This window comes from Rhodnius prolixus, unplaced genomic scaffold (assembly GCF_049639745.1).
Source record: "Rhodnius prolixus isolate KJV_2025 unplaced genomic scaffold, Rpr scaffold_3, whole genome shotgun sequence".
NCBI classification, from domain to species: domain Eukaryota; kingdom Metazoa; phylum Arthropoda; class Insecta; order Hemiptera; family Reduviidae; genus Rhodnius; species Rhodnius prolixus.
In genome coordinates, this window is record NW_027411603.1 from 29,839,550 (window position 1) to 29,861,234 (window position 21,685).

Here is a 21,685-nt window from a genome sequence, read left to right on the forward strand (position 1 = left end):
TTTGGGGGAAATTGTTTCAAATAAAACTTTATAGAACTAAATGAAGTTTAAAAAGAAGGAACCATTTTGGGGAAAGCCACGGCAAAAACCTGGAAAATCTACTCAGTAATTTGATTCCTTCGGTTGATCTTGTTTTGCCCAAACAAGTCATCCTCTGTAATTATCTTAGCTAAATAATGAATCGAAACTTTATGCAATTCTTACATTTTTGAGTTCTTGAATACAACCACACACACACACGGTAATTTTTTTGGTTTTTGTATTGTTATTTTATTTACATTTTCAGTTTACTACTTCTGAACAATGTATTTTATAATTTTGTAATATGCTCTCTACAAAGTATATAACCTGTGTTGCCGCTCGGTGATCGATTTACCTTCGATTGCTTTCTGAAAGATGGTAATTGGAAAATCATCACTTTTACAGGTGATCCAGGTGAAGTCCTTAATATTGGTTTTTAAAGCAATTTTTAATTTTTTTAAAAAATCTGATTCAAACATTCTCACGATTTTTCACACTGCAAATTACGTAATGACATACGAGGGTCGTTTGAAAAGTCCGTGCAAAAATAAAAACTACTTAATTTTTTGGGGTAAACCTTTTTTATTTTTCAACATAGTCTCCTTTTAGGCTTATACACTTCGTCCAACGCTGCTCTAGTTTGTTGATCCCTTCCGAATAATAGGATTTGTCCAAGTCTGAAAAATAGCCATTCGTTTCTGCAATCACCTCCTCGTTTGAATAAAATCTTTTTCCCGCCAGCCATTTCTTCATATTGGGGAACAAATAGTAGTCCGAGGGAGCCAAGTCTGGAGAATAGGGGGGATGTGAAACGAGTTGGAACCCTATTTCCATTAATTTTGCGACCACAACTGCTGAGGTGTGAGCTGGTGCGTTGTCGTGATGGAAAAGGACTTTTTTGTGGGCCAATCGTGGGCGTTTTTCTTGCAGCACGGTTTTCAAACGGTCCAATAACGATGAATAATATGCACCTTTAATAGTTTTACCCTTTTCCAGATAGTCGATGAGGATTATTCCTTGCGAATCCAAAAGACAGTCGCCATAATCTTTCCGGCCGAAGGAACGGTCTTCGCCTTTTTTGGCGCAGATTCCCCCTTGGTAACCCATTGTTTAGATTGTTCTTTGGTCTCAGGAGTGTAGTGATGTATCCATGTTTCATCCACAGTGACGAAACGACGCTTAAAGTTTTGCGGATTCTTCTGGAACAGCTGCAAACCGTCCTTGCAACACTTCACACGATTTCGTTTTTGGTCAAGCGTGAGCAATCGCGGCACCCATCTTGCGGATAGCAAAATATTATGTACCCGTTCATTCGAAATGCCCACAGCACTAGCTATCTCACGCACCTTCACTCTTCTGTCATCCATCACCATATCATGGATTTTATCAATGATTTCTGGAGTAGTAACCTCAACAGGGCGTCCAGAACGTTCAGCGTCACTTGTGCCCATTTGGCCACTCTGAAAATTTTGAAACCACTTATAAACTGTTCTAATCGAAGGTGCAGAGTCACCATAATGTTTATCAAGCTTCTCTTTAGTCTCCTGAGGCGTTTTGCCTTTCATAAAGTAGTGTTTAATCAACACACGAAATTCTTTTTCGTCCATTTTTTGAAAATCACTCGACTTCCTCGATTCAAACGAATGCCAAACACAAAGAAATAGACCGATCTGGCTGAAACTTGGTGTGTGTTCTTCCAAGAGATGCTACTAACTAAACATAACCTCGATACGCGCCAGTAGTGCTATCTCTCTGACTTTGCACGGACTTTTCAAACGACCCTCGTATTTATGAAACAATTTTTAATGAATTTCAATGCAATTTTAATGAAGCAATCTGGATCTACATCTGTTACATTAGAAGCGTATTGAGTAGGCTGATATTTTCAAAATGCTAATTAACTTCCAAAAATGGGTTCCTCTTTTCATACTTTGGTGAATATGTTAGATCGATTGGCTCTCGTGTTACATTTTATGGTATTATTCATCTTTTTTCGGTGACTGATTGATTTATCTGGAAGGGAACAGAAATTATTGCTTATTTCAAAATTTTTTAAAAATCTGGAATTGGCAAAATAAATTCTATTTTTTCAGTCTTTAAGAAACACACAGCAATTTGTTGACACCACTTTTTCAGTATCAGCAGACCAATTTCTGATTAATACTCGAAATAATCTTCACGAAGAAGAAAAAAATCAGCAATCATTGACATCCAGTGGAGAACAATCAACTGCTTCTGGCACTCTTTAGAAGAGAGAACGTTAATAATGAATGAATATTGCATAGGGGTTTAACTTTGTGAAATAAAAATGAGGATTTAGCTCTCAGTAGGCAGTGCACAGTCTCCGATGTATAGGTGCCCAGGTACAGAGCATTTCCCATCCTAGCCGCCTCATTCAGCTCTCCGCCCGCTGATCATCAGTTGATCTCTGAAACGAAAGTAACAAAGAGTACAAAGACCGGTAGGGCACAGAACAAAAATCTTTGATTATCTCAGATAAAAAGAAATAAGAAACGAAAAATAAGCATCTGCCAGAGCTGTTTGTGGTTGGTAGAGAGTCTAGAATCTTTACTTTTACTCAAGTAAATCTAATAAAGAGACACGTGTCAGCCAACTTCTTCTTAATTTATAGAGCTTGAATAACTAGAATGTTATGTCTAAACTGTCGAGAGTTGGTAACTTTTGTAAGAAGAATAAAACTTCAAATTTAATAATAAAGATATGAATTGTAATATTAAGATAAAGGAGAAGTTTCCATTTGTAATTTAATTTGCTTTAACATTATGAAATCGGAATTTGACATGACATCTTGTCATTGAAAGCAATGTTCTGGTAAAATTTAGTTAATTTGTAAAATTTAACTGAGAGCTTTCTCTCGCAAAAATTCCTTTAACCAGTTATGCGCGTTCGACGTGTATGCTCGTCGTGAAAAATATAAAATTGTCATTAACTATAAAAACTCGAAATTTTAATAAAATACAAAGAGAATATCATTTGGTGGGATGTTTCCTTTATCTTACCAATAGAACTGCCAAGTATTTTATACGGAGGGGGGGTGGAGGGAGTCAGCCAAATGATAAGTGGTTGGTACATGTTTGGTCTCCGCATTAGAGATTGGGAATTACACGCACACAAATAGAAGCTCTCAACCCTTGTGCAATGCCGTTTTTACCTTAGATAGAGGTTCTGACCTCACAGTACGAGCATGATTTCATTGAAAGCTCTTTTCTTCCTTGTAAAAGCTCTTGCGTCCCTAGTTAACTAGGGCAATGCATACGTGAAGCGATGCAAGATTTTGAATGAGCACATAATGCTCTGGTAATCTCAAGCCCCAGAGATTGCAGTGACTATTATGACGTTGTAAACTTTTGGTTGTTTTGCCCTGCGTTCGACGTGTATACACGTCATTGTCTGATTTTAATTCCTCACACTGTGCGTTTTTTTTAAAACTAAATTCCATGCTAAGCTGGTTAAGAATATCGCTGACCTAGAACCTTCCTTAATATCTAGCCAGCGCTAAATATCCTGTTCTGGGTTTTCTGGTCGCGGGAACACGGGCAGGTGATGATGGTATCCCATACGAAGGTATTCAGGTACCATCGTCACCAGAACTCCAGATCCTCTGAGTACGTTGTAGTTCCGGATGAATTCCTTCTTCAAAAATCTTAACCTGCCAGCGGCCATTCACATCTGATTCTCTCAGCTTCCTTTTCTTGATAATCCGATTGCTATATCGCTTCGAATTTTAACATGCAGGTAAGGGTAAATTATGTTCGATGACTTTCCCCTTGTTAGTTCATTAGCTCTTTCATTGCCTTCTATTCTCGAAGGTCTACAAAAATTCAAAAAAGTACAACCATTCCTCCCTTTAAATGGAGTGGAATAGCGTCTACGTCACCTAATTTGGCAGTTGGACCTAAATCTCAGCTGAAAAAAACAAAATAATCATTTCTTTACTTACTTTATTTTGGAATGGTTTAAACTTTATCATTAACAAGAGACAAGTTACGCGTTTAGACGAGACTAGTGGAACGGTTCCTACTTTATTTACGAAGCAGAATAGCGGAAGGAACTAAAAGAGGATTGTACCATGCCGGAAAATCATACTTTGTTGATAACAAGCTTTAAAACATTGGTAGTTGAGCTAACTAATGCAGTCAAAACTGAAGAAACACTGATTGAGACAGAATTTCATTTCATTTTTATCATCTCTAATTAATTTCTAAAGCAAAATGAAAGTAGAAAACTCAGTTTCTCCGTTTAAAAATCTAAAATTGAAATTATTAAAACAAAAAGATTTTTAAAATGTTAAGTCTCTGTTTGTAGAGGAGCAGGCAGCTTTAAATTACGCGTGAAAAGAACTTACTACGCGGATTCTTTAAATGATCATCAGTAACCAAGAGAGCAACTTTATCTTCTAATTCGAAAAAGTATGTGTTGCTATAAGTTTTTTTTTTTAAATTATCTGATAATATTATTCATTTAGTTTTGCACGTTAAACCTGTCTAAATATAAAATTGAAATTTGTGGCAAATTGAGACACACATCTTTTTTTTTTGGTAAACTTAGTACTCTAGAAAAAGGCCATTTTTCAGTGACAATTCTCTATTTTTTTCAACCGATTTTTGAAGAGTAGTTCCCAAGTAAAATAAATTTGTTCACAAAAGCTAAATCAATTACAAATATTTATCTTTAAAATCTGTATAAAATTTCGATTCGAATGACACTTTATTCATGAAAAATCGGTTCACGTGTCGATAATTTGAAACGATTGCTATATTTTTCCTTAACAAGTGTAAGAGCAGATCGTCGCTTTATTGTTACATAGGGGAGCCCTAACCCTATCATCCTACCAAATTTTATCAAAATCGGGCCAAGATTTATAGAGTAATTAGTAATAATAATTTTGGAGGGGGTCTTACATAAAGGGGGCTAACTCCTCTCCCATTCGATGTACAGCGTCGAGACCCTCAAAAGGCACATCTACATAAAAGTCCGAATCGAATGACACCTCATTCATGAAAATCGGTACACGCGTTTAGGCGCTACGCAGTTTACAAAAAAGGTAACAAGAAGAAGAAGAACAAGAACAATTTTTGAAAATATCGTTTTTGCACAATTTTGGCACAGTTTTTCTCAAAAACTAATTAATCTATGTTATTACGAAAAAATTAAAGTTATAAACGAGGATTTGCCCTACATTATAAAGAAAATTTGGGAATTTTATCTTTTACAGAAAAAGAGAAAAAAATTGTCGAATTTGGGTGTTTTTGAACGTTACGCTTTTTCGTGCACTTTTTAACGATCAACTGTTATACAAATTTATCTTTAAAATATGTTATTCAAGAGTTTCTTGAGAAAAGATGACAATAAATTGCAGTTCCTATCAAAATATTTCAAAATTTGAAAAGATTTCCGAGTCATTTTCATTAACTTAATTTATTCATCTCCTTTGTATTTTCCCTAATTATTGTAAATGAAAGAACTGTTTTAAAAACAAAAGTTTCGATGATGAGTTTCCACAGGGAATATTAATTTTCAGATCCCCTGAGTTCGAAAAAGCGGATTTCAGGAAATACTCACTGCGTGTGCAAACGTGGACGAAAGCAAACATTCTCGCTCAAGTCTTTATAATAATAATACAGATTTTTCTGCAAGTCTTAAATTGGACCAAACGGAATGATAGTGATAACAAACAGATTAAATCTTTAATGGCGTCTTGTTTACATTCATAAGAAGTTAATCAACAAACTGGAAGTAAACGTGTAAATTCAAAATATTAATTAGTTCACTTTCAAAGTTTTCAGTTTATCCTTGTGATTTAACTACCGGCAAGAATGTTTAATTTTCATTGTTTAACTTGTTTTATGTACAAGTATGTATATCTTTAATACTTGAGAAGCCAAGTAAAAATACATAAACATAAAAGTAAAAATCTTTTTAGATAAACAGTTTTATCTAATTAGTACAGCAATCTCTTTAACAAAAACTTAAAGTTAAAAATGTTAAGTATAAAGGTTGATTAAGCGCTAAAATGTGCACAAATCAGGAAGTACCCATCATTTCATTAATACTTCATTGAAATAATTTAAAATCATCACATATTTTCTGATTTGGATGGTTTTTGACCACACAGCCTGTCCACAATAAAGCGAGAAGCTAAAAGTTTCCTCCTAGCTTCAAGAAGGAAATAATGGGCCCCTACCAGAAGTGTATTCGTGGGAGTGGAATTGAGAGCTCCCTCAGGGCTTTGAATTGAACTCTCCCAACTTTTGCTTAGTGGATTTGAGTGGAGTCCTCTATAAAGGAAACATCCGTAATCTACCCTGGAAAAAATTAATTGCCGGTAGAACATTAACGATGGCCGGATATCAGCGCCATAGTTCAGGTGATTGATGCACCAAAGTATGTTAAGCGTTTGTTCGCACTTTTTGGCCAAGTGCCTCGATATGTTGTCTCCACAGTAATTTTTTTGACTATTATCATACCTAATGTTTTGATAGTAGGTTCTATAAGAAAGTGATTAGAGGTTTGCAATTTGAACGAATACAAAACCTTCAAAATTCAACCTTCTATATCAAAATAACTATTACAACTAATTGTAATTATATTATAATTTGTACATTGCTATTTACCAGTTATACGATAGAGCAAACGTTTCACTACAAATCGGCGAATTCATTAAAATAGGGACAATTCAATGAAATCGGAACAATACAAACAATACAATATAAAGATTTAAAATTTGAACTAATTACAACACCTCCAAGTTTTAACCTACTATGTATCAATAACTATTGTTGCTAAAACATTGCTATTTATACCAATTATAGAGCCAATCTTTCACTGCAATTCGGTAAAGAATTCATTAAAATCGGAACAATACAAAGAGAGATAAATAGATTTGAAATTTAAACGAATTACAAAACCTCCAAAATTTAACCTTCAATATCTCAATAATTATAACAACTAAAACATTGCCGTATTAGCCATTTTTCGCAATGTATTTTCTCGAAATTCTGGGTTACAAAAATTTACACTTTTAAATGAGGATTTGCCTTGTATTTTAAAGAAAATTTGGGAATTTTATCTTTTATAGAAAAAGAGAAAAAAATTGTCTAAGTTGGGTGTTTTTCAACGTCACGCTTTTTCGTGCAGTTTTTGACGATCAACCCTTATACGTACAACTGTCCTACCGGATAAAGTTTTAATGTACACATCGCAGATTATTTACAGTAACTTTAGTTAATGAACCTATTTTGTAGTTTTGATAATATTATTTAAGGCAGAGTTTCTTATGCGTCCCCACGTCTTTTGGGGTTTAAACATTTAATTAATGGCCGCCATATCGACACTGTCTCTTTAGAAATAATAAAAATAATAGTTTATAAGAGCAATATTTTTTTTTAGATAAAAGTCAATTTCGCACTCAAATTATCTTGGAAAAAGACAAAATGGAATATAGATAGGCAAAAATTAATGAACAAAATCATAAAAAAAAAAACATATTTTTTGCTACAAATATGCAGAAGTTCGGTCGGCACAAAAATTTAATTTAAAAAATTTGACCGATTAATTTGAAAATAATCTGCTTTTTATTCATGACGTAGAAACTATATATTTTTTATATAATGCCTCTCACCTAAATCTTCACTCAATGGGAATTAAGTTTATTTAAAGATATTTTAATTACAAAACCTTGATTAATTTATATTAACAAGTAGATTCTTCTTTATTTTTTAACTATCTTCTACCCTCCACTTATTCACTGTATTAGTTTTGAATGTTGAAAAGCACAATTTGGACAGATTATTATATGATTATATAAGAATTAAATATTTTAAAACCAGGACAATTTTCTTTTTTATTTAATGAAAAACTACAGTGATTCGTTAGATTCTTATAAGAAAATAGACCTTAGCAAACATTATACAAACGGCTATTTATCAACAATGGGAAAAATCTAAATGACCCATAAAATTGTATTCTGTGGTATATATAATTGTTTTAAACACAAAACTATTACATTTACATTAAAGTATCAAACAATTGATTATTAAACGAGGTTAATAAATATAAGTAATAAAGCTAAAGAAGTAACAACTATTTCATAACAATGGAGAACGTTAAAATAACTTAAAAACAATAATTTCTAAATTGAAATGACGCCTGAAATGAGTTAGCCTGGCATAAGTGAGATTCAAATGTTTGTCACCAAATTTATAGTGTTAATGATTACACTATTTTTTGAAATTAGTGCTGTAAGTATGTGTACTGTTACAAAAAAAAAAAATTATTTAAATTTAAGGCGCGTCAACTGATGTTTGCCAGATGGTTCTGAGTCATTAAAGCCCGGAGCCTACTCATTACACTGCCGACAACCCGGACAGTGTTCTCCCACTACAGGCAACACTGTCCATCATCATTCAGATGTAGATGGTTCCTTAGAAAAGAAACTTTTAAGACTAACACGCCTGGATTTGAACCCAAGACTTCCGGCTTGCTAATCCACTAAGCTCCCAACTGAGGTAAATTGTTCCCTGTGTAATAATATCATTTTTAATTAAATAAAAGATCATTAGACCGAGCTATTTGATAAAACTTTAAAGTTTGACAAATGAAAAGAACAATTTAGCTTTTATTTTCTGACAAGGTCCAAATTCTTAGTAACTTTCAAGAAAGTATCTTTCATTTTAACACAGAACACATGAAATTGATTGAAATCTAAAAATAAAAGGTGGCCGGAAAACCAATGCCTTTATAATCAAGAGGGCGATTTTAAAAATATACTTAGCGTTTAACTAATAATAACGCAGTTACTGGTGTCCATCCCTTTACTTTTAAATGCTAGAAATTAATTTATTTTTTTTTTCTAAAGAATCAAAGCCAATAATTTATCTTTTCGGTTAATATTAATTACAAAGACAGGCTAAATTTTATTCAATTAATCTAATCCACAATAAACACTTATGTGGAGAAGAATGTTCGGCAATCGCCAAGAAAAAGTTTTCATACAAATTTTTATTACTTTTTGTTTTTATGAATACCCGTTGGTGCCCTTCATGAAGACATACGATTCGAAAAATAAATAAGGCTGTGCACAGAAATGAATCAGGAAGCCTTTAACCTCAGATGTATATTCGCCATTACTAATAATAATAATAATGTTTTATTTGTAATAAAAAGAAAGTAAATACAATTAAATAAAAAAAATAAACATTCTACGGCATGGAAGTTCCGTCTGCCGGAGGGTTGCACAAAATTAATAAAGCGAAATAAGCACTACATAAACAGACAGTAGAAAAATTAAATTAGACAGAAAAATAAATAAATAATAATAATAATAATAAATAAAAATTAACAGCATAAAAAAAAATAATAAAAATAATAACAATAAAAAATGAAAAAGAAATAAAACAGAATATCTGATTCATGCTAATCTAAAGAAAATTATATAATAAATACTTTGAAAAAAAAGAAAGTAAAATACATTCATCAATAAATAGAATAGGAAAAAAAAGAAAATTATAGTATTCTGGAAAAAGCAAAGAAAATACATAAATAGAAAAATAGAAAATGAGAAATACCTACAAGATGGCAAAAATAAAAACATAAAGAATTTAATATAAATATTGAAGTTAATATATTTGGATGAAATTCACACAAGCCTTGAAGGTAATAATACTATGATGGCCAAATCATACGACGGCGATAATGCCAAGCCAGTCGCGCAAAGTCTATTAAGCGTTTGCAATCATTCTCAGAAGAGGCGTTTAGAAAGGGTATCAGCGCTGATGCAGGAAAAGGGCTAAAGCCAAGGCACCGCACCCGCAGTTCGCTAAGGGCAGTACACTCGCACAGAAAATGATGCAAATCCTCCCTCACAATCGGGGCACAAAGAGGGCAGTTAGAATTAGGACGGTCAAGCCATGGGATGAAATTTAAATGTAAAAGCTCACATCTGAGCTTAAATAACCATTTCAAATCGTACAGATTAAGAGCTAAACGGCACTCAACCTCAAGACAGAAAAGTTTAACATCGTAATTGAGTTCTTTATACAAGAGAAACCTGTCAGAATCCTGAGCAAGCCGTACAGATTGTTCTGTATGCCGAACCTTAATAGTATCTAACAAAGACCTGAGCTGCCCTTGCCAGAGAGAAACCTGATCCAGAGAACTATCAAACCTACAGGTGTATCTTAGCGCCAGCTCGCACCAGTGCCTGAACCAAAAAGCATTCTGATTGATTACCTCGATTGCCAGAATACGTGGTAAACGATGAGAGGGAAGATTTATAGCCCTAAGACAATATCTAAAATGTAAATTTAAAGTAAACACTTTAAGAAGATCTAAAGAAGTTTCCAAGTAAATCATATAGTTAGGTGTGGAGGAAGGTAACGAAAACAACTTCTTCACGAAAAACCGCTGAAACTTCTCCAACTGCTCATACCTCTGAAAACCCCAGACCTGGGCCCCATAGCAAACAATGGAACGTAAAACGGCATCGAACACTTGTTTCTTTGCATGAAGAGGGATCAGTTGCTGAGCGATGAAATTCGACCAATTCCTATTAAGAGCTAATTTTGCTGCTGAAATTCTTTCTTTCAGGTGGTATTCCAGGGAAAGGCGAGAAGAGAGCGTAACGCCAAGATACTTGTAAGAATTAACCACCTCCACTGGCTCACCCCTGTACCTCCACCGATCTGCAACAGCCAGCCTACCCCCCCTTCGAAAAACAACAATTTTCGACTTGTCGAGATTAACAGTCAAACTCCACTGTTCACAATAGATCGCCAACAGATTAATGTTTCGCTGCAAAGTAACACGGTCCTCCGCGAGAAGAACAATATCATCCGCGTACATCAATACACTAATACGACGACCCCCAATACGCACGCCACCCTCAAGCACCTGAGGCAGGTCATCCAAAAAGAGCGCAAAAAGGAGCGGGCTCAAGATACATCCCTGACGAACACCAGATTCAACAGGAAAAAACTCGGAAATACCCTCTCTACCACGAACAGCCGATTCAGCGTCGGAATAAAGACTTTTTAAGATACGGATAAATTTTGTTGAAACTCCAAGATTAAACAATTTCAAAAATAAGGCCTCTCTTGGAATACTGTCGAATGCAGCTTTAAAGTCAACAAAAAATGAATATACTTTATTACCTCTTTTAAGAAATTTAAGCTTAATAATGTTCAACAAAACAAACAGGTTATCAATTGTAGAATACCCTCGCCTGAACCCGGCCTGATACTCACTAAGCAACGCATTGTCTCCAACAAAGGATTCCAATCGCTGAAGTAGAAGACCAGTGAAAATCTTAGCAGAAGCGTCTAAGCAGGATATGCCTCTGTAATTCCGGACATCATTAACATCCCCTCGTTTAAAAAGCGGAAAAATGATAGATTTACTGAATGAGGTTGGTGTTGCGCCAGTTTCAAACATGAAGTTAAATAAAGATAAAAGGCTATTCAAGAAGTTATCAGGCGCATACTTATAAAACTCATAAGACACTCTGTCAGGTCCAGGAGCCTTATTATTTTTCAACTTACTAATAACCATCTGTAACTCACGGAAATCAAAAGGGAGATCCAAAGTACTAGAGACAATGTAAGGTTCAGCATACAAAACTGACAACGCATCCCCTGAAGGGGTAAGCAAACTGTGGAAATAGGCTACAAACTTAAAAATATCAACATTATTACCGCATGTAAAGTTTTTACGTTTAAAGTGATTTGTTAAATGCCAAAACTCTCTGGAATCATTTACTGTTTTAAACTTGTCAGTTACCATAGAAAAATAAAGTTTCTTCTTTCTGATACACAATTCTTTGTAAGCCGTATTTGCGAGGAGATAACTAGATTTGACAAGATCAGAACTGGTAATACGGAAAAGATTTAAGAGGGCGAAAGATCTGTTTCTTGCACGAAGACATTCCCCATCAAACCACTCCTTTTTACGAATAGTTCTGATATACTGAGATACATTAGGCGTTATAGCGGAACTTTTAATGCAGTTCACTAAAATATTTAAAAACTCTTGGCTGTCCGAGGGATAGTGTGGAATATTTTTAACAGCTAGCTCTAAAGAATTTCTATACGTATTCAAATACTTATCAGACCAAACTATTTGGGGTACAAGGGGCAAAACAATATGGTTCGACGTTTCTATAAGAGATATCTTTAAAAGAAGAGGTAGATGGTCAGAAAACAATTCAGCTAATACTTGAAAATCCAAAACACAAGAAATATAATCAATAGGGAAACAGACAAAGTCAATAACAGAGGAACCCGTACTAGCAATGTAAGTAAATTCCCCCTCCATATCACCAGGAACTCGCCCATTCAGAATTACGAAGTCATAATCATCACACAGGTCAAGAAGATTTGATCCCCTTCCATTAATAACTCTATCCTTGGAACTCCTAGTCAAATGAAAAATTGGGTTATCTAAAATCAAATCAGATGGCAAAGGCTGAGAATCCGCTATTCTAGCATTGAAATCACCGATTAAAGTGAATTTTAAATGAGAATTTTTAGAGAGAAAATTAGATAAATTTTGAAAATCTGAATCCCAAGAATTATAGTTTAAATATACTGGCAAGAAAAACAACTCGAACTTACTTTTAAGATATATCACATTTACACCATCAATGTTAATAAATTTAACCAAATTACGAGAAAGATTAGAATTAATTGCAAACAAAGTACCACCCATTGCACGACCATACCGCGCACGCCTGGTGGCAGCAGACCAACACAGAGTATAACCATCAAAGAACTTGCTATAATAATTAAATTTATCTTCTGTAATAAAAGTTTCTAACAAAACAAAAACATCATAATTTTTAAGAAAACTTATAAAAGAATAAGAATTAGATAATTTCGATTTAAGGCCAGCTACATTATAACAAATAAATGAGATGCTATTAGTAAAACTAGCTTCTATACTTTCACGCACCTCACACACTTTCGACTCTAGACAGACAGCACTCCGTCATGCAGAAACAGCAATACTCTTCTCTGATGTCTCCATTCCTCCTTGAGGATGTAAACCATGTCGTGTAGCTCCCCCACGATGAATATCCGCCACTAGTATGTCTCTGAAATTTCTCTCCACCTGCTCTGTAAAATCTTTACCAATCATCCGCTTTAGTACCACAATGCCGTCTGCTCCATTACACCTTAAGCCATCATCCATATCCCATACAAATTTTAAATCACGATACAGAAAGTAGTTATCTCTCATTCGAACACGGGCATTTTTATCAATTTCCATAATCTTCACTCTTGTCTTCCATAAACAGTCTCTTTTTCTTCTTGTACTACTGGCCAAATCCTTATGAATTACAATACCACTTCCTTTCAATTTCTTTGTTTTCTTCAGAATATCATATACTGCCCCTTCATTATTAAATTCCGCTATAATCATCTTATTTACCTTCATCTTATACGCTCTATATAGCTGTAAATTATCCACACCCAGCACCTGTACACAAACTTCCTTCACTAATTCATCTGCATTTTTATTCTGATGATCTTCAAGACCTCTGAATATTAAATTCCTAGATTTATTTTTATTAATTAAATTCTCAACGATGTTACTCACATTCTTTTCTCTTGATTTCATCTCCGTAATTTCTCTTTTCAAATTAAGATTTTCCACCATAAGAGCATCTATTTGTCTCTCTAATGATTTGAAATCCTCACGTGACGGCAATGACAAAGAGAAAGAATTCAGTTTAGTGTCCAATAAAGCACTAATATTTTCTAAATTTAATTCCATACCTCTTTTTTCAGCTACTGTATCACAATACGACCTTCTCTTAGCTAATTCTTCTGGCGAGCTTCTAGCCCGTCTTCTTTTTGGAGTTGTCGATACTTGTGGTGAAAAATAATTATCCGTTTTTTGTTCATGAAGTAGATATAGTAATTACGCGACCATATAAAAATATGCTGGTTATAAGTGAGTTGTAATAGCTGGCTGAATGGTGCGAGCGAGACAGAGATAGTACCCCCACTACTAAATCACCAATCCACCTGTACCGCACTATTATTGAACACAGTTTAAACTTCACCAAATATCAACAAATAATCCCCTCCAACTTGCTTCAAACTATTTGAAATAAATCAGAGTAATTGACCTTGAGAACCACTTTAAACTGAATTTTCTTCAAATTTTCTCGATGAAAATTCTAAAAAATTTTTATCAATAGATGAAGTTCAGTAAACCCGATCTGTAGATATAAAACTCACACAGAAAATTGCGCTAGAACCGTTTAAAAATTACATTAACAGCAGAACAAATAATACACATGTGTACTAGTTGACTGTCCGTGTGCAACTCATTCGCCATTACTAAAGATAAAACAAAATATATTATATAAAAAAATTAACGTGTGGCTGTGCCATGGACATGGCCGTGTGTTGTACGTGAATACGTTTACGTAAAGGGTTATTTTTTTTATATAAAATATTTTTATCAAGGAAACAAATCGACGATCGAACACAATCTATGCCTATTCAATCCGTTGTCGATATAGAAGCGATTTCATCATCCACTTGCATAATTTCAACCAGCTGCAGAGCAGATGTACTGACACCGTCATTGATCCGCTCGGCCGCGTTCATTCTTTTACGTTACCGGCACATCTTGACTCGGTCATATGGTGTTTTATTATTACCATTCGATTGTTCTTGAGAAGCCCTTTCCAACCGTATACGATCTCTGTATTTGGTTTTGGCTTTTCGACGCGTATAGGCCGACATTATATATTTTTGATAATATTTTTTTATTCTAACACCTTATTATATTCACTGTCACTATTTTACACTAATGTTTTATATACAATCGATAGTTTGTGACGACAGCTGGCGATTAAAACTTAAACGAACATCGTAGCTTCACCGAGTCAAAAGTTATACTAATTGCAAATCTCTATACGCAGCAAAATGATCTCAAAATGGCGGCGCTTTCCCCTCCACCGCGCGCGATGAGTCACAGTCCTCGCTTATCGTAATGAATTCTTTGGTCCTTTAGCTATCCAGTGGTCTAATTTAATTTTGGATGTAGACAGATAGATTCGAAACTATAATGCCAAACTGTATCCCCCGATTTTGTTATCATTAGGTGTTTTGGATTGCCTCCACATGATAGCAAATTTAAAGACGTATTCACGTCAAAATAATGTGAGACTACCAAAACCAAGTTCTGCTACCGCAATTTACATTTTCTTGAATACTGCAAATTGTTCATTTATTTTCGTTTAGTTTCGGCATTCGCACAAACGTGCATTTTAACCAATATTTTAAGGATTCACAGTACTATGATTTTGTAATTGTTACGGTCATCTATTACTAGTTGTCTTTCCAAAAGTTTCCTCTACCATTATAACGACTACGTATAGAACGCAGAACGCAGCCATTACAACAAAACCTTGCATAATTTAAGTAAGCTACATTAACCAACATAATGTAGTCAATTTTGTAGAAAATAGAGCATATAAATCGAAATCTGTCCAGAATCCTTGCACACTATATTAGTAACTTCTGAACAGTTAGAAGTAATTAGGTGTTTATTAGGCGCAACGATACCAGTTAAGGGCGAGGCTCCCAAAGCTAAGATGAATATATGGTACAAGGTTCGAATCCCTGTCCTAGACATTGGATTTTAATTAATACTTATTATGAGAACTTTATAGATAAGTTCGTTTGCTAATCTTCTATAAACGCGACACTTAATTAGCTGGTTGGACGTAAAGCACGCTTCCCAAAATATAAATAAAAGTAGTCGTGTTTACAACGACACTACGAGTATAGCAGACTCACCGCTGAACTCAAGGCAAAAAAAAACCATGTTTTAAAAAGGTCAAGACACCGTTTATAAAGCGCCCTAGGTCGCAATGTTTAGGGGAAAAAAATAAATATTAGAGACAAAATTATAAATTACCAGGAATGATTGAAACAAAACCATACCGTAGTTCTAGCGGATTCCCTTAAACTTTTATAGTATTAAAATAATCCAGCGGAACAGATGTCTACATGCATATGTTGATCATTAAAAGCTAAGTTAAAAATGATTAAAATATTATTTTAATCATCGGAATCAATAAAAATGTTATGTCCTGACTATATACAGTAACATGTTTAATAATATTAGTGAAACATGCTTACTGTATTAATAATTGTTTCATAAGCGTCATTAGCAAAATTTGAATTGTTTGCTTCAAAATTAAACATTAAACAAAAACTTATTCTCGTAAAAGTTTCACATATAAGGTAATAAATAATTATTATTTGACTGTCATATTCAGTCTTATCTTATTCTTCTGACTTTAAATTGTAAGTTTATTTTTAAGTGACGTAAAGCGATGTACGAATTAATCAAGTTTGTTTTGAAGATTTAGAAGTTGCATTCATTTGCACACTACCTATTTGGTCTTTTTAGAGATGAGATAATTCACTTCAGATGATTTATGAAATGTTGTAGGAAGAAAACTGCATTGAAAAATGTTTGAGAAGGGCATTTACAAAGCAAAGAAACTATTGCGAAAAAATGGAGCCCTACACAGTCAGGGCTTGTTCCGAAGCAACAGTCAGATATTTGATAAAAAGATGTAAAAAGAAGTGCGTAGAAGAAAACACAGTCCTCACTCTTAGTGTCAGCAACACAGATCTAAAGTGTTTTGATTGTGCCTCTACAGCTTCTCATCCATACTTAAGTAAGTAATCAAGGTTTAGATAACATGTTTAAACACCTAATTAGTATTTCCAATCTAATTATAAAACATATTGTTTTACAGACAAACCAGATTATCCTATTCCAAATACTAAAACTCCATTAATTATGTTTCCAAGAATTGTTAAAAAATACATTGATGATAGCTGGACCGGATCAAGGTACAAAGAACATGTGCCCAAAGAACAAGAGGCCAAGCGACAAAGGCCTGGATACCATAGGCTTGTAGATAAGTGGCTCAAACGCCAACGGTACAAGAAACAACAGTTAATCCAACAAATGAACGTATATCAAGATCACGAGGCAAGAACTAAACGGCAAAACAATCAAATCGCTGCGAAACAACGCCAACAAATCCCAAATCCACTAAAAGTGGAAAATTCAATTCCACGTATTAACAACCGAGTACTCAAGAAACTACCTAACAAAAAACAAAGTTCTCCTTTAAAAATGGCACCAATAAGTCCTAATCACCAGTCAGTTTTTGCGAAACCACCAGAAAAAAACATAAATCCTCCTCCACCAAAAATCTTACCATCAAGATATAAAATCTCCTCTTTGCCTTCTCCGTTTTCCTTGCCAATGTATCCTCCAATAATTTATGGAGCAAAAACTAAGTCTGACAATATTGCACGTTCTAACAACCGAGTACTCAAGAAACTACCTAACAAAAAACAAAGTTCTCCTTTAAAAATGGCACCAATAAATCCGAATCGTCAGTCAGTTTTTGCGAAACCACCAGAAAAAAACATAAATCCTCCTCCACCAAAAATCTTACCATCAAGATATAAAATCTCCATTTTACCTTCTCCGTTTTCCTTGCCAATGTATCCTCCAATAATTTATGGAGCAAAAACTAAGTCTGACAATACTGCACGTTCTAACAACCGAGTACTCAAGAAACTACCTAACAAAAAACAAAGTTCTCCTTTAAAAATGGCACCAATAAATCCTAATCGTCAGTCAGTTTTTGCGAAACCACCAGAAAAAAACATAAATCCTCCTCCACCAAAAATCTTACCATCAAGATATAAAATCTCCATTTTTCCTTCTCCGTTTTCCTTGCCAATGTATCCTCCAATAATTTATGGAGCAAAAACTAAGTCTGACAATACTGCACGTTCTAACAACCGAGTACTCAAGAAACTACCTAACGAAAAACAAAGTTCTCCTTTAAAAATGGCACCAATAAATCCTAATCGTCAGTCAGTTTTTGCGAAACCACCAGAAAAAAACATAAATCCTCCTCCACCAAAAATCTTACCATCAGGATATAAAATCTCCATTTTGCCTTCTCCGTTTTCCTTGCCAATGTATCCTTCAATAATTTATGGAGCAAAAACTAAGTCTGACAATACTGCACGTTCTAACAACCGAGTACTCAAGAAACTACCTAACGAAAAACAAAGTTCTCCATTAAAAATGGCACCAATAAATCCTAATCGTCAGTCAGTTTTTGCGAAACCACCAGAAAAAAACATAAATCCTCCTCCACCAAAAATCTTACCATCAAGATATAAAATCTCCATTTTGCCTTCTCCGTTTTCCTTGCCAATGTATCCTCCAATAATTTATGAAGCAAAAACTAAGTCTGACAATACTGCACGTTTTGACAACCGAGTACTCAAGAAACTACCTAACGAAAAACAAAGTTCTCCTTTAAAAATGGCACCAATAAATCCTAATCGTCAGTCAGTTTTTGCGAAACCACCAGAAAAAAACATAAATCCTCCTCCACCAAAAATCTTACCATCAAGATATAAAATCTCCATTTTGCCTTCTCCGTTTTTCTTGCCAATGTATCCTCCAATAATTTATGAAGCAAAAACTAAGTCTGACAATACTGCACGTTCTGACAACCGAGTACTCAAGAAACTACCTAACGAAAAACAAAGTTCTCCTTTAAAAATGGCACCAATAAATCCTAATCGTCAGTCAGTTTTTGCGAAACCACCAGAAAAAAACATAAATCCTCCTCCACCAAAAATCTTACCATCAAGATATAAAATCTCCTCTTTGCCTTCTCCGTTTTCCTTGCCAATGTATCCTCCAATAATTTATGGAGCAAAAACTAAGTCTGACAATATTGCACAACCTGCAGTTGGCTATAATTCACCAATAATAGGATATCTTCCACTAAAAATGGGAAATCCACCACTCATATTCGGTCTTAATCCATTAAAAAGCCGAGATATTTCAGAAAAAGATAACTTCCACCAAAAAGTCGATTTCGATACGAAAAAAACAATAAAAAAAGCAACTTTCAATAAACCAACAAATGATCGCATTGTAACAGTCCCAACCTCAAACAGAACATCTCTCGCTCCCAGCAATAAAACTGCAAACACTTCATCTCTTGCTCCCAACATCACTGATACAAGCACAGCGATACTTGCTCCCACTACCACACTCATTCCTACTATAGCTAATAGCACTACAACACTTTCTCCTACTACTACGACTACAACCACTACCACACTCGCTCCTACTAAAACTATAAGTATTACAACACTGGCTCCCACCACCACAACTGTAAGCACAACAACACTCGCTCCCACTACTACAACACTCACTCCCACCACCACAACTGTAAGCACAACAACTCTCGCTCCCACTACTACAACAATCACTCCCACCACCACAACTGTAAGCACAACAACACTCGCTCCCACCACTACAATACTCGCTCCCACTACTACAACACTCGCTCCTGCTACTACAACACTCGCTCCCACTACTACAACACTCTCTCCCACTACTACAACACTCACTCCCACCACCACAACTGTAAGCACAACAACACTCGCTTCTACTACTACAACACTCGCTCCCACTACTACAACACTCGCTCCCACTACTATAACACTCACTCCCACCACCACAACTGTAAGCACAACAACACTCGCTTCCACTACTACAACACTCGCTCCCACTACTACAACACTCGCTCCCACTACTACAACACTCGCTTCTACTATTATAACACTCGCTCCCACTACTACAAACCTCACTCCCACCACCACAACTGAAAGCATAACAACAATAACCTCCACTTCTATTGCAATCGCTCCCACCAACGAGGCTAACGCTTTTACCAACACGACCAATCTTTATGATAGTAACACTAGTCGCAGTAGCGCAGATAGTACAGAGATACTACTAACTCCTCCTCCTAATGTGACACTTTCAGATGAAGAACTCCATTGTTACTTTCACGATATAGTTTTCTTTGAAACTTGTCATTTGACATTATCGAATGAACAGTATTTTTATTGATTCCTCTTTGTGTTTACATAGTTAATAAAATGTAATAAAGTAGCTTGGAGGTTAGAAGCAAAATTTGTCTATTTTCATTTGTTAACTACTAAATTGCATAATATTTCCACGATCGATTATATGCTGCTATATTCTAAAATTAGAAAACAATACAGAACCTATCAGATCTAATGTAGCTCGCATCAGATCAGTAATTGCTTACATTACTCTAATAGTGTCTATTCCCACAAGTCACACCAGTAGTTGCTTCCATGACAAATGAATACAACAATTCCCAGACGTCAACTGCATCAATATCATTACATTAGAGCCACAAATATAAAAAAAAAAAAATATCTAAAATTAAAGCTGTCATAACCTCTTTACAATAAAGATTTCTGTTCAAAAATTATTGATCAATTGTAATAGATATGTATTTAACTTTTAGGCAAAAGTTGGTTAGTTTTTTTTTTTGCAAAATGTTTAATTATAAATTAATAATAAATATACTTTTATTCAACATACGACTACTTTAATGAAATCTGCCTTGAAGCAGAAATTTAACTGAGGTATTTTTACAATAAGACATAAAGATAAAACTGAATCAAGTACATCTAATAATTCAATTTGTTGCTTTTAGACAGAGTGGATGCCTTACGTTTGGGCTTGCGTTTAATGACCGATTATGATTTTAAAATTTTGTTGTGTCATAATCTTCAAAATCGTACCATTTTTTCCATCCTCTGTAATACAACAAATATGTTGCTTCTCCTAAAATGATTTTGTTGTAATATGGTCTCTCTCACATTTCTTGTTTAGTTTTTAGTCTTTTAATTACTAATTTTCTTTTGTTTATCTTTTTCCAGTGATTCTCATGTACAGGCCCAACTTCTTTTTATTATTATTATTTATTTATTAATAATGAAAGAATAGTTTTTTTGAAGTTTTGCACATTTTTTCTTTAAGAATCGTCAAGAATTATTCATTTCTTATCTTTCCTCTAAATTATTTACTTTTTGAAAAATAATTTGAAGCTATTCACATTTACGTTTTGTCCTTAAATTTTTTATTGACTTGAATAATCCGAACGCAACTAGTACGGTTTAGGCAACTATGAAGAATGAAAGAATTGTTACATTCCATAAGAAGGAAAACAAGACACCAAGGGGTGGTAGAAGTCTAAAATGTTGGGATAATGTCCGAAATTAATCAAAATAAAATGAATCATGTGATGGCTCCTTTATGTAACTGAATCTTCATCACCTCTTTGAAATTTTCTAATTCTCTTTGAAATGCTCATCTGAAATCATAGTCTCTTAGAACTATAATGGAAGAATTTTGAAAATGTGATACCAAACAAACTGAAAAGTAATAAAAAAAGAAAAAAAAAACTGTTTGGGTACTTCACACAGATGGCATAGCATTCAGAAATGTTTGCACATTAACAACGTATTTGGATAAAGAGAATCAAATTGGCACATTGATTTCAAAATAATATTTTTAAGACTTAACTGAGAGCATAAACTGGAGATAAATTTAATAGAGAATAGTTTTTATTATTAGCTTCGTAAGATAATTTACAGGCGAATGTGGCACCCTAGTAAAACCTTATCTGTAACAACAAAATTGCATGTTGATCTAATGAGTACTTAGAGTTAATTGAAAT

General features: G+C 34.4%; 1 protein-coding gene across 4 annotated transcripts in view; it reads left to right on the forward strand.

Annotated features, from left to right (window-relative positions):
- LOC141452295 (uncharacterized) overlaps positions 1–20,493 on the forward strand; it is a 592,044-nt gene extending 571,551 nt beyond the window's left edge. For 2 of the 4 annotated variants that reach the window (XM_074124276.1, XM_074124277.1), the window contains exons 23-24: positions 16,516–16,747; positions 16,829–20,493. In XM_074124276.1, coding sequence (XP_073980377.1) covers positions 16,516–16,747; positions 16,829–20,040 — 3,444 coding nt within the window. In that variant the 3' untranslated portion in view covers positions 20,041–20,493. The remainder of the gene's footprint in view (positions 1–16,515; positions 16,748–16,828) is intronic. The other 2 variants (XM_074124274.1, XM_074124275.1) reach the window with 1 other exon arrangement.
- The last annotated feature ends 1,192 nt before the right edge of the window (positions 20,494–21,685 follow it).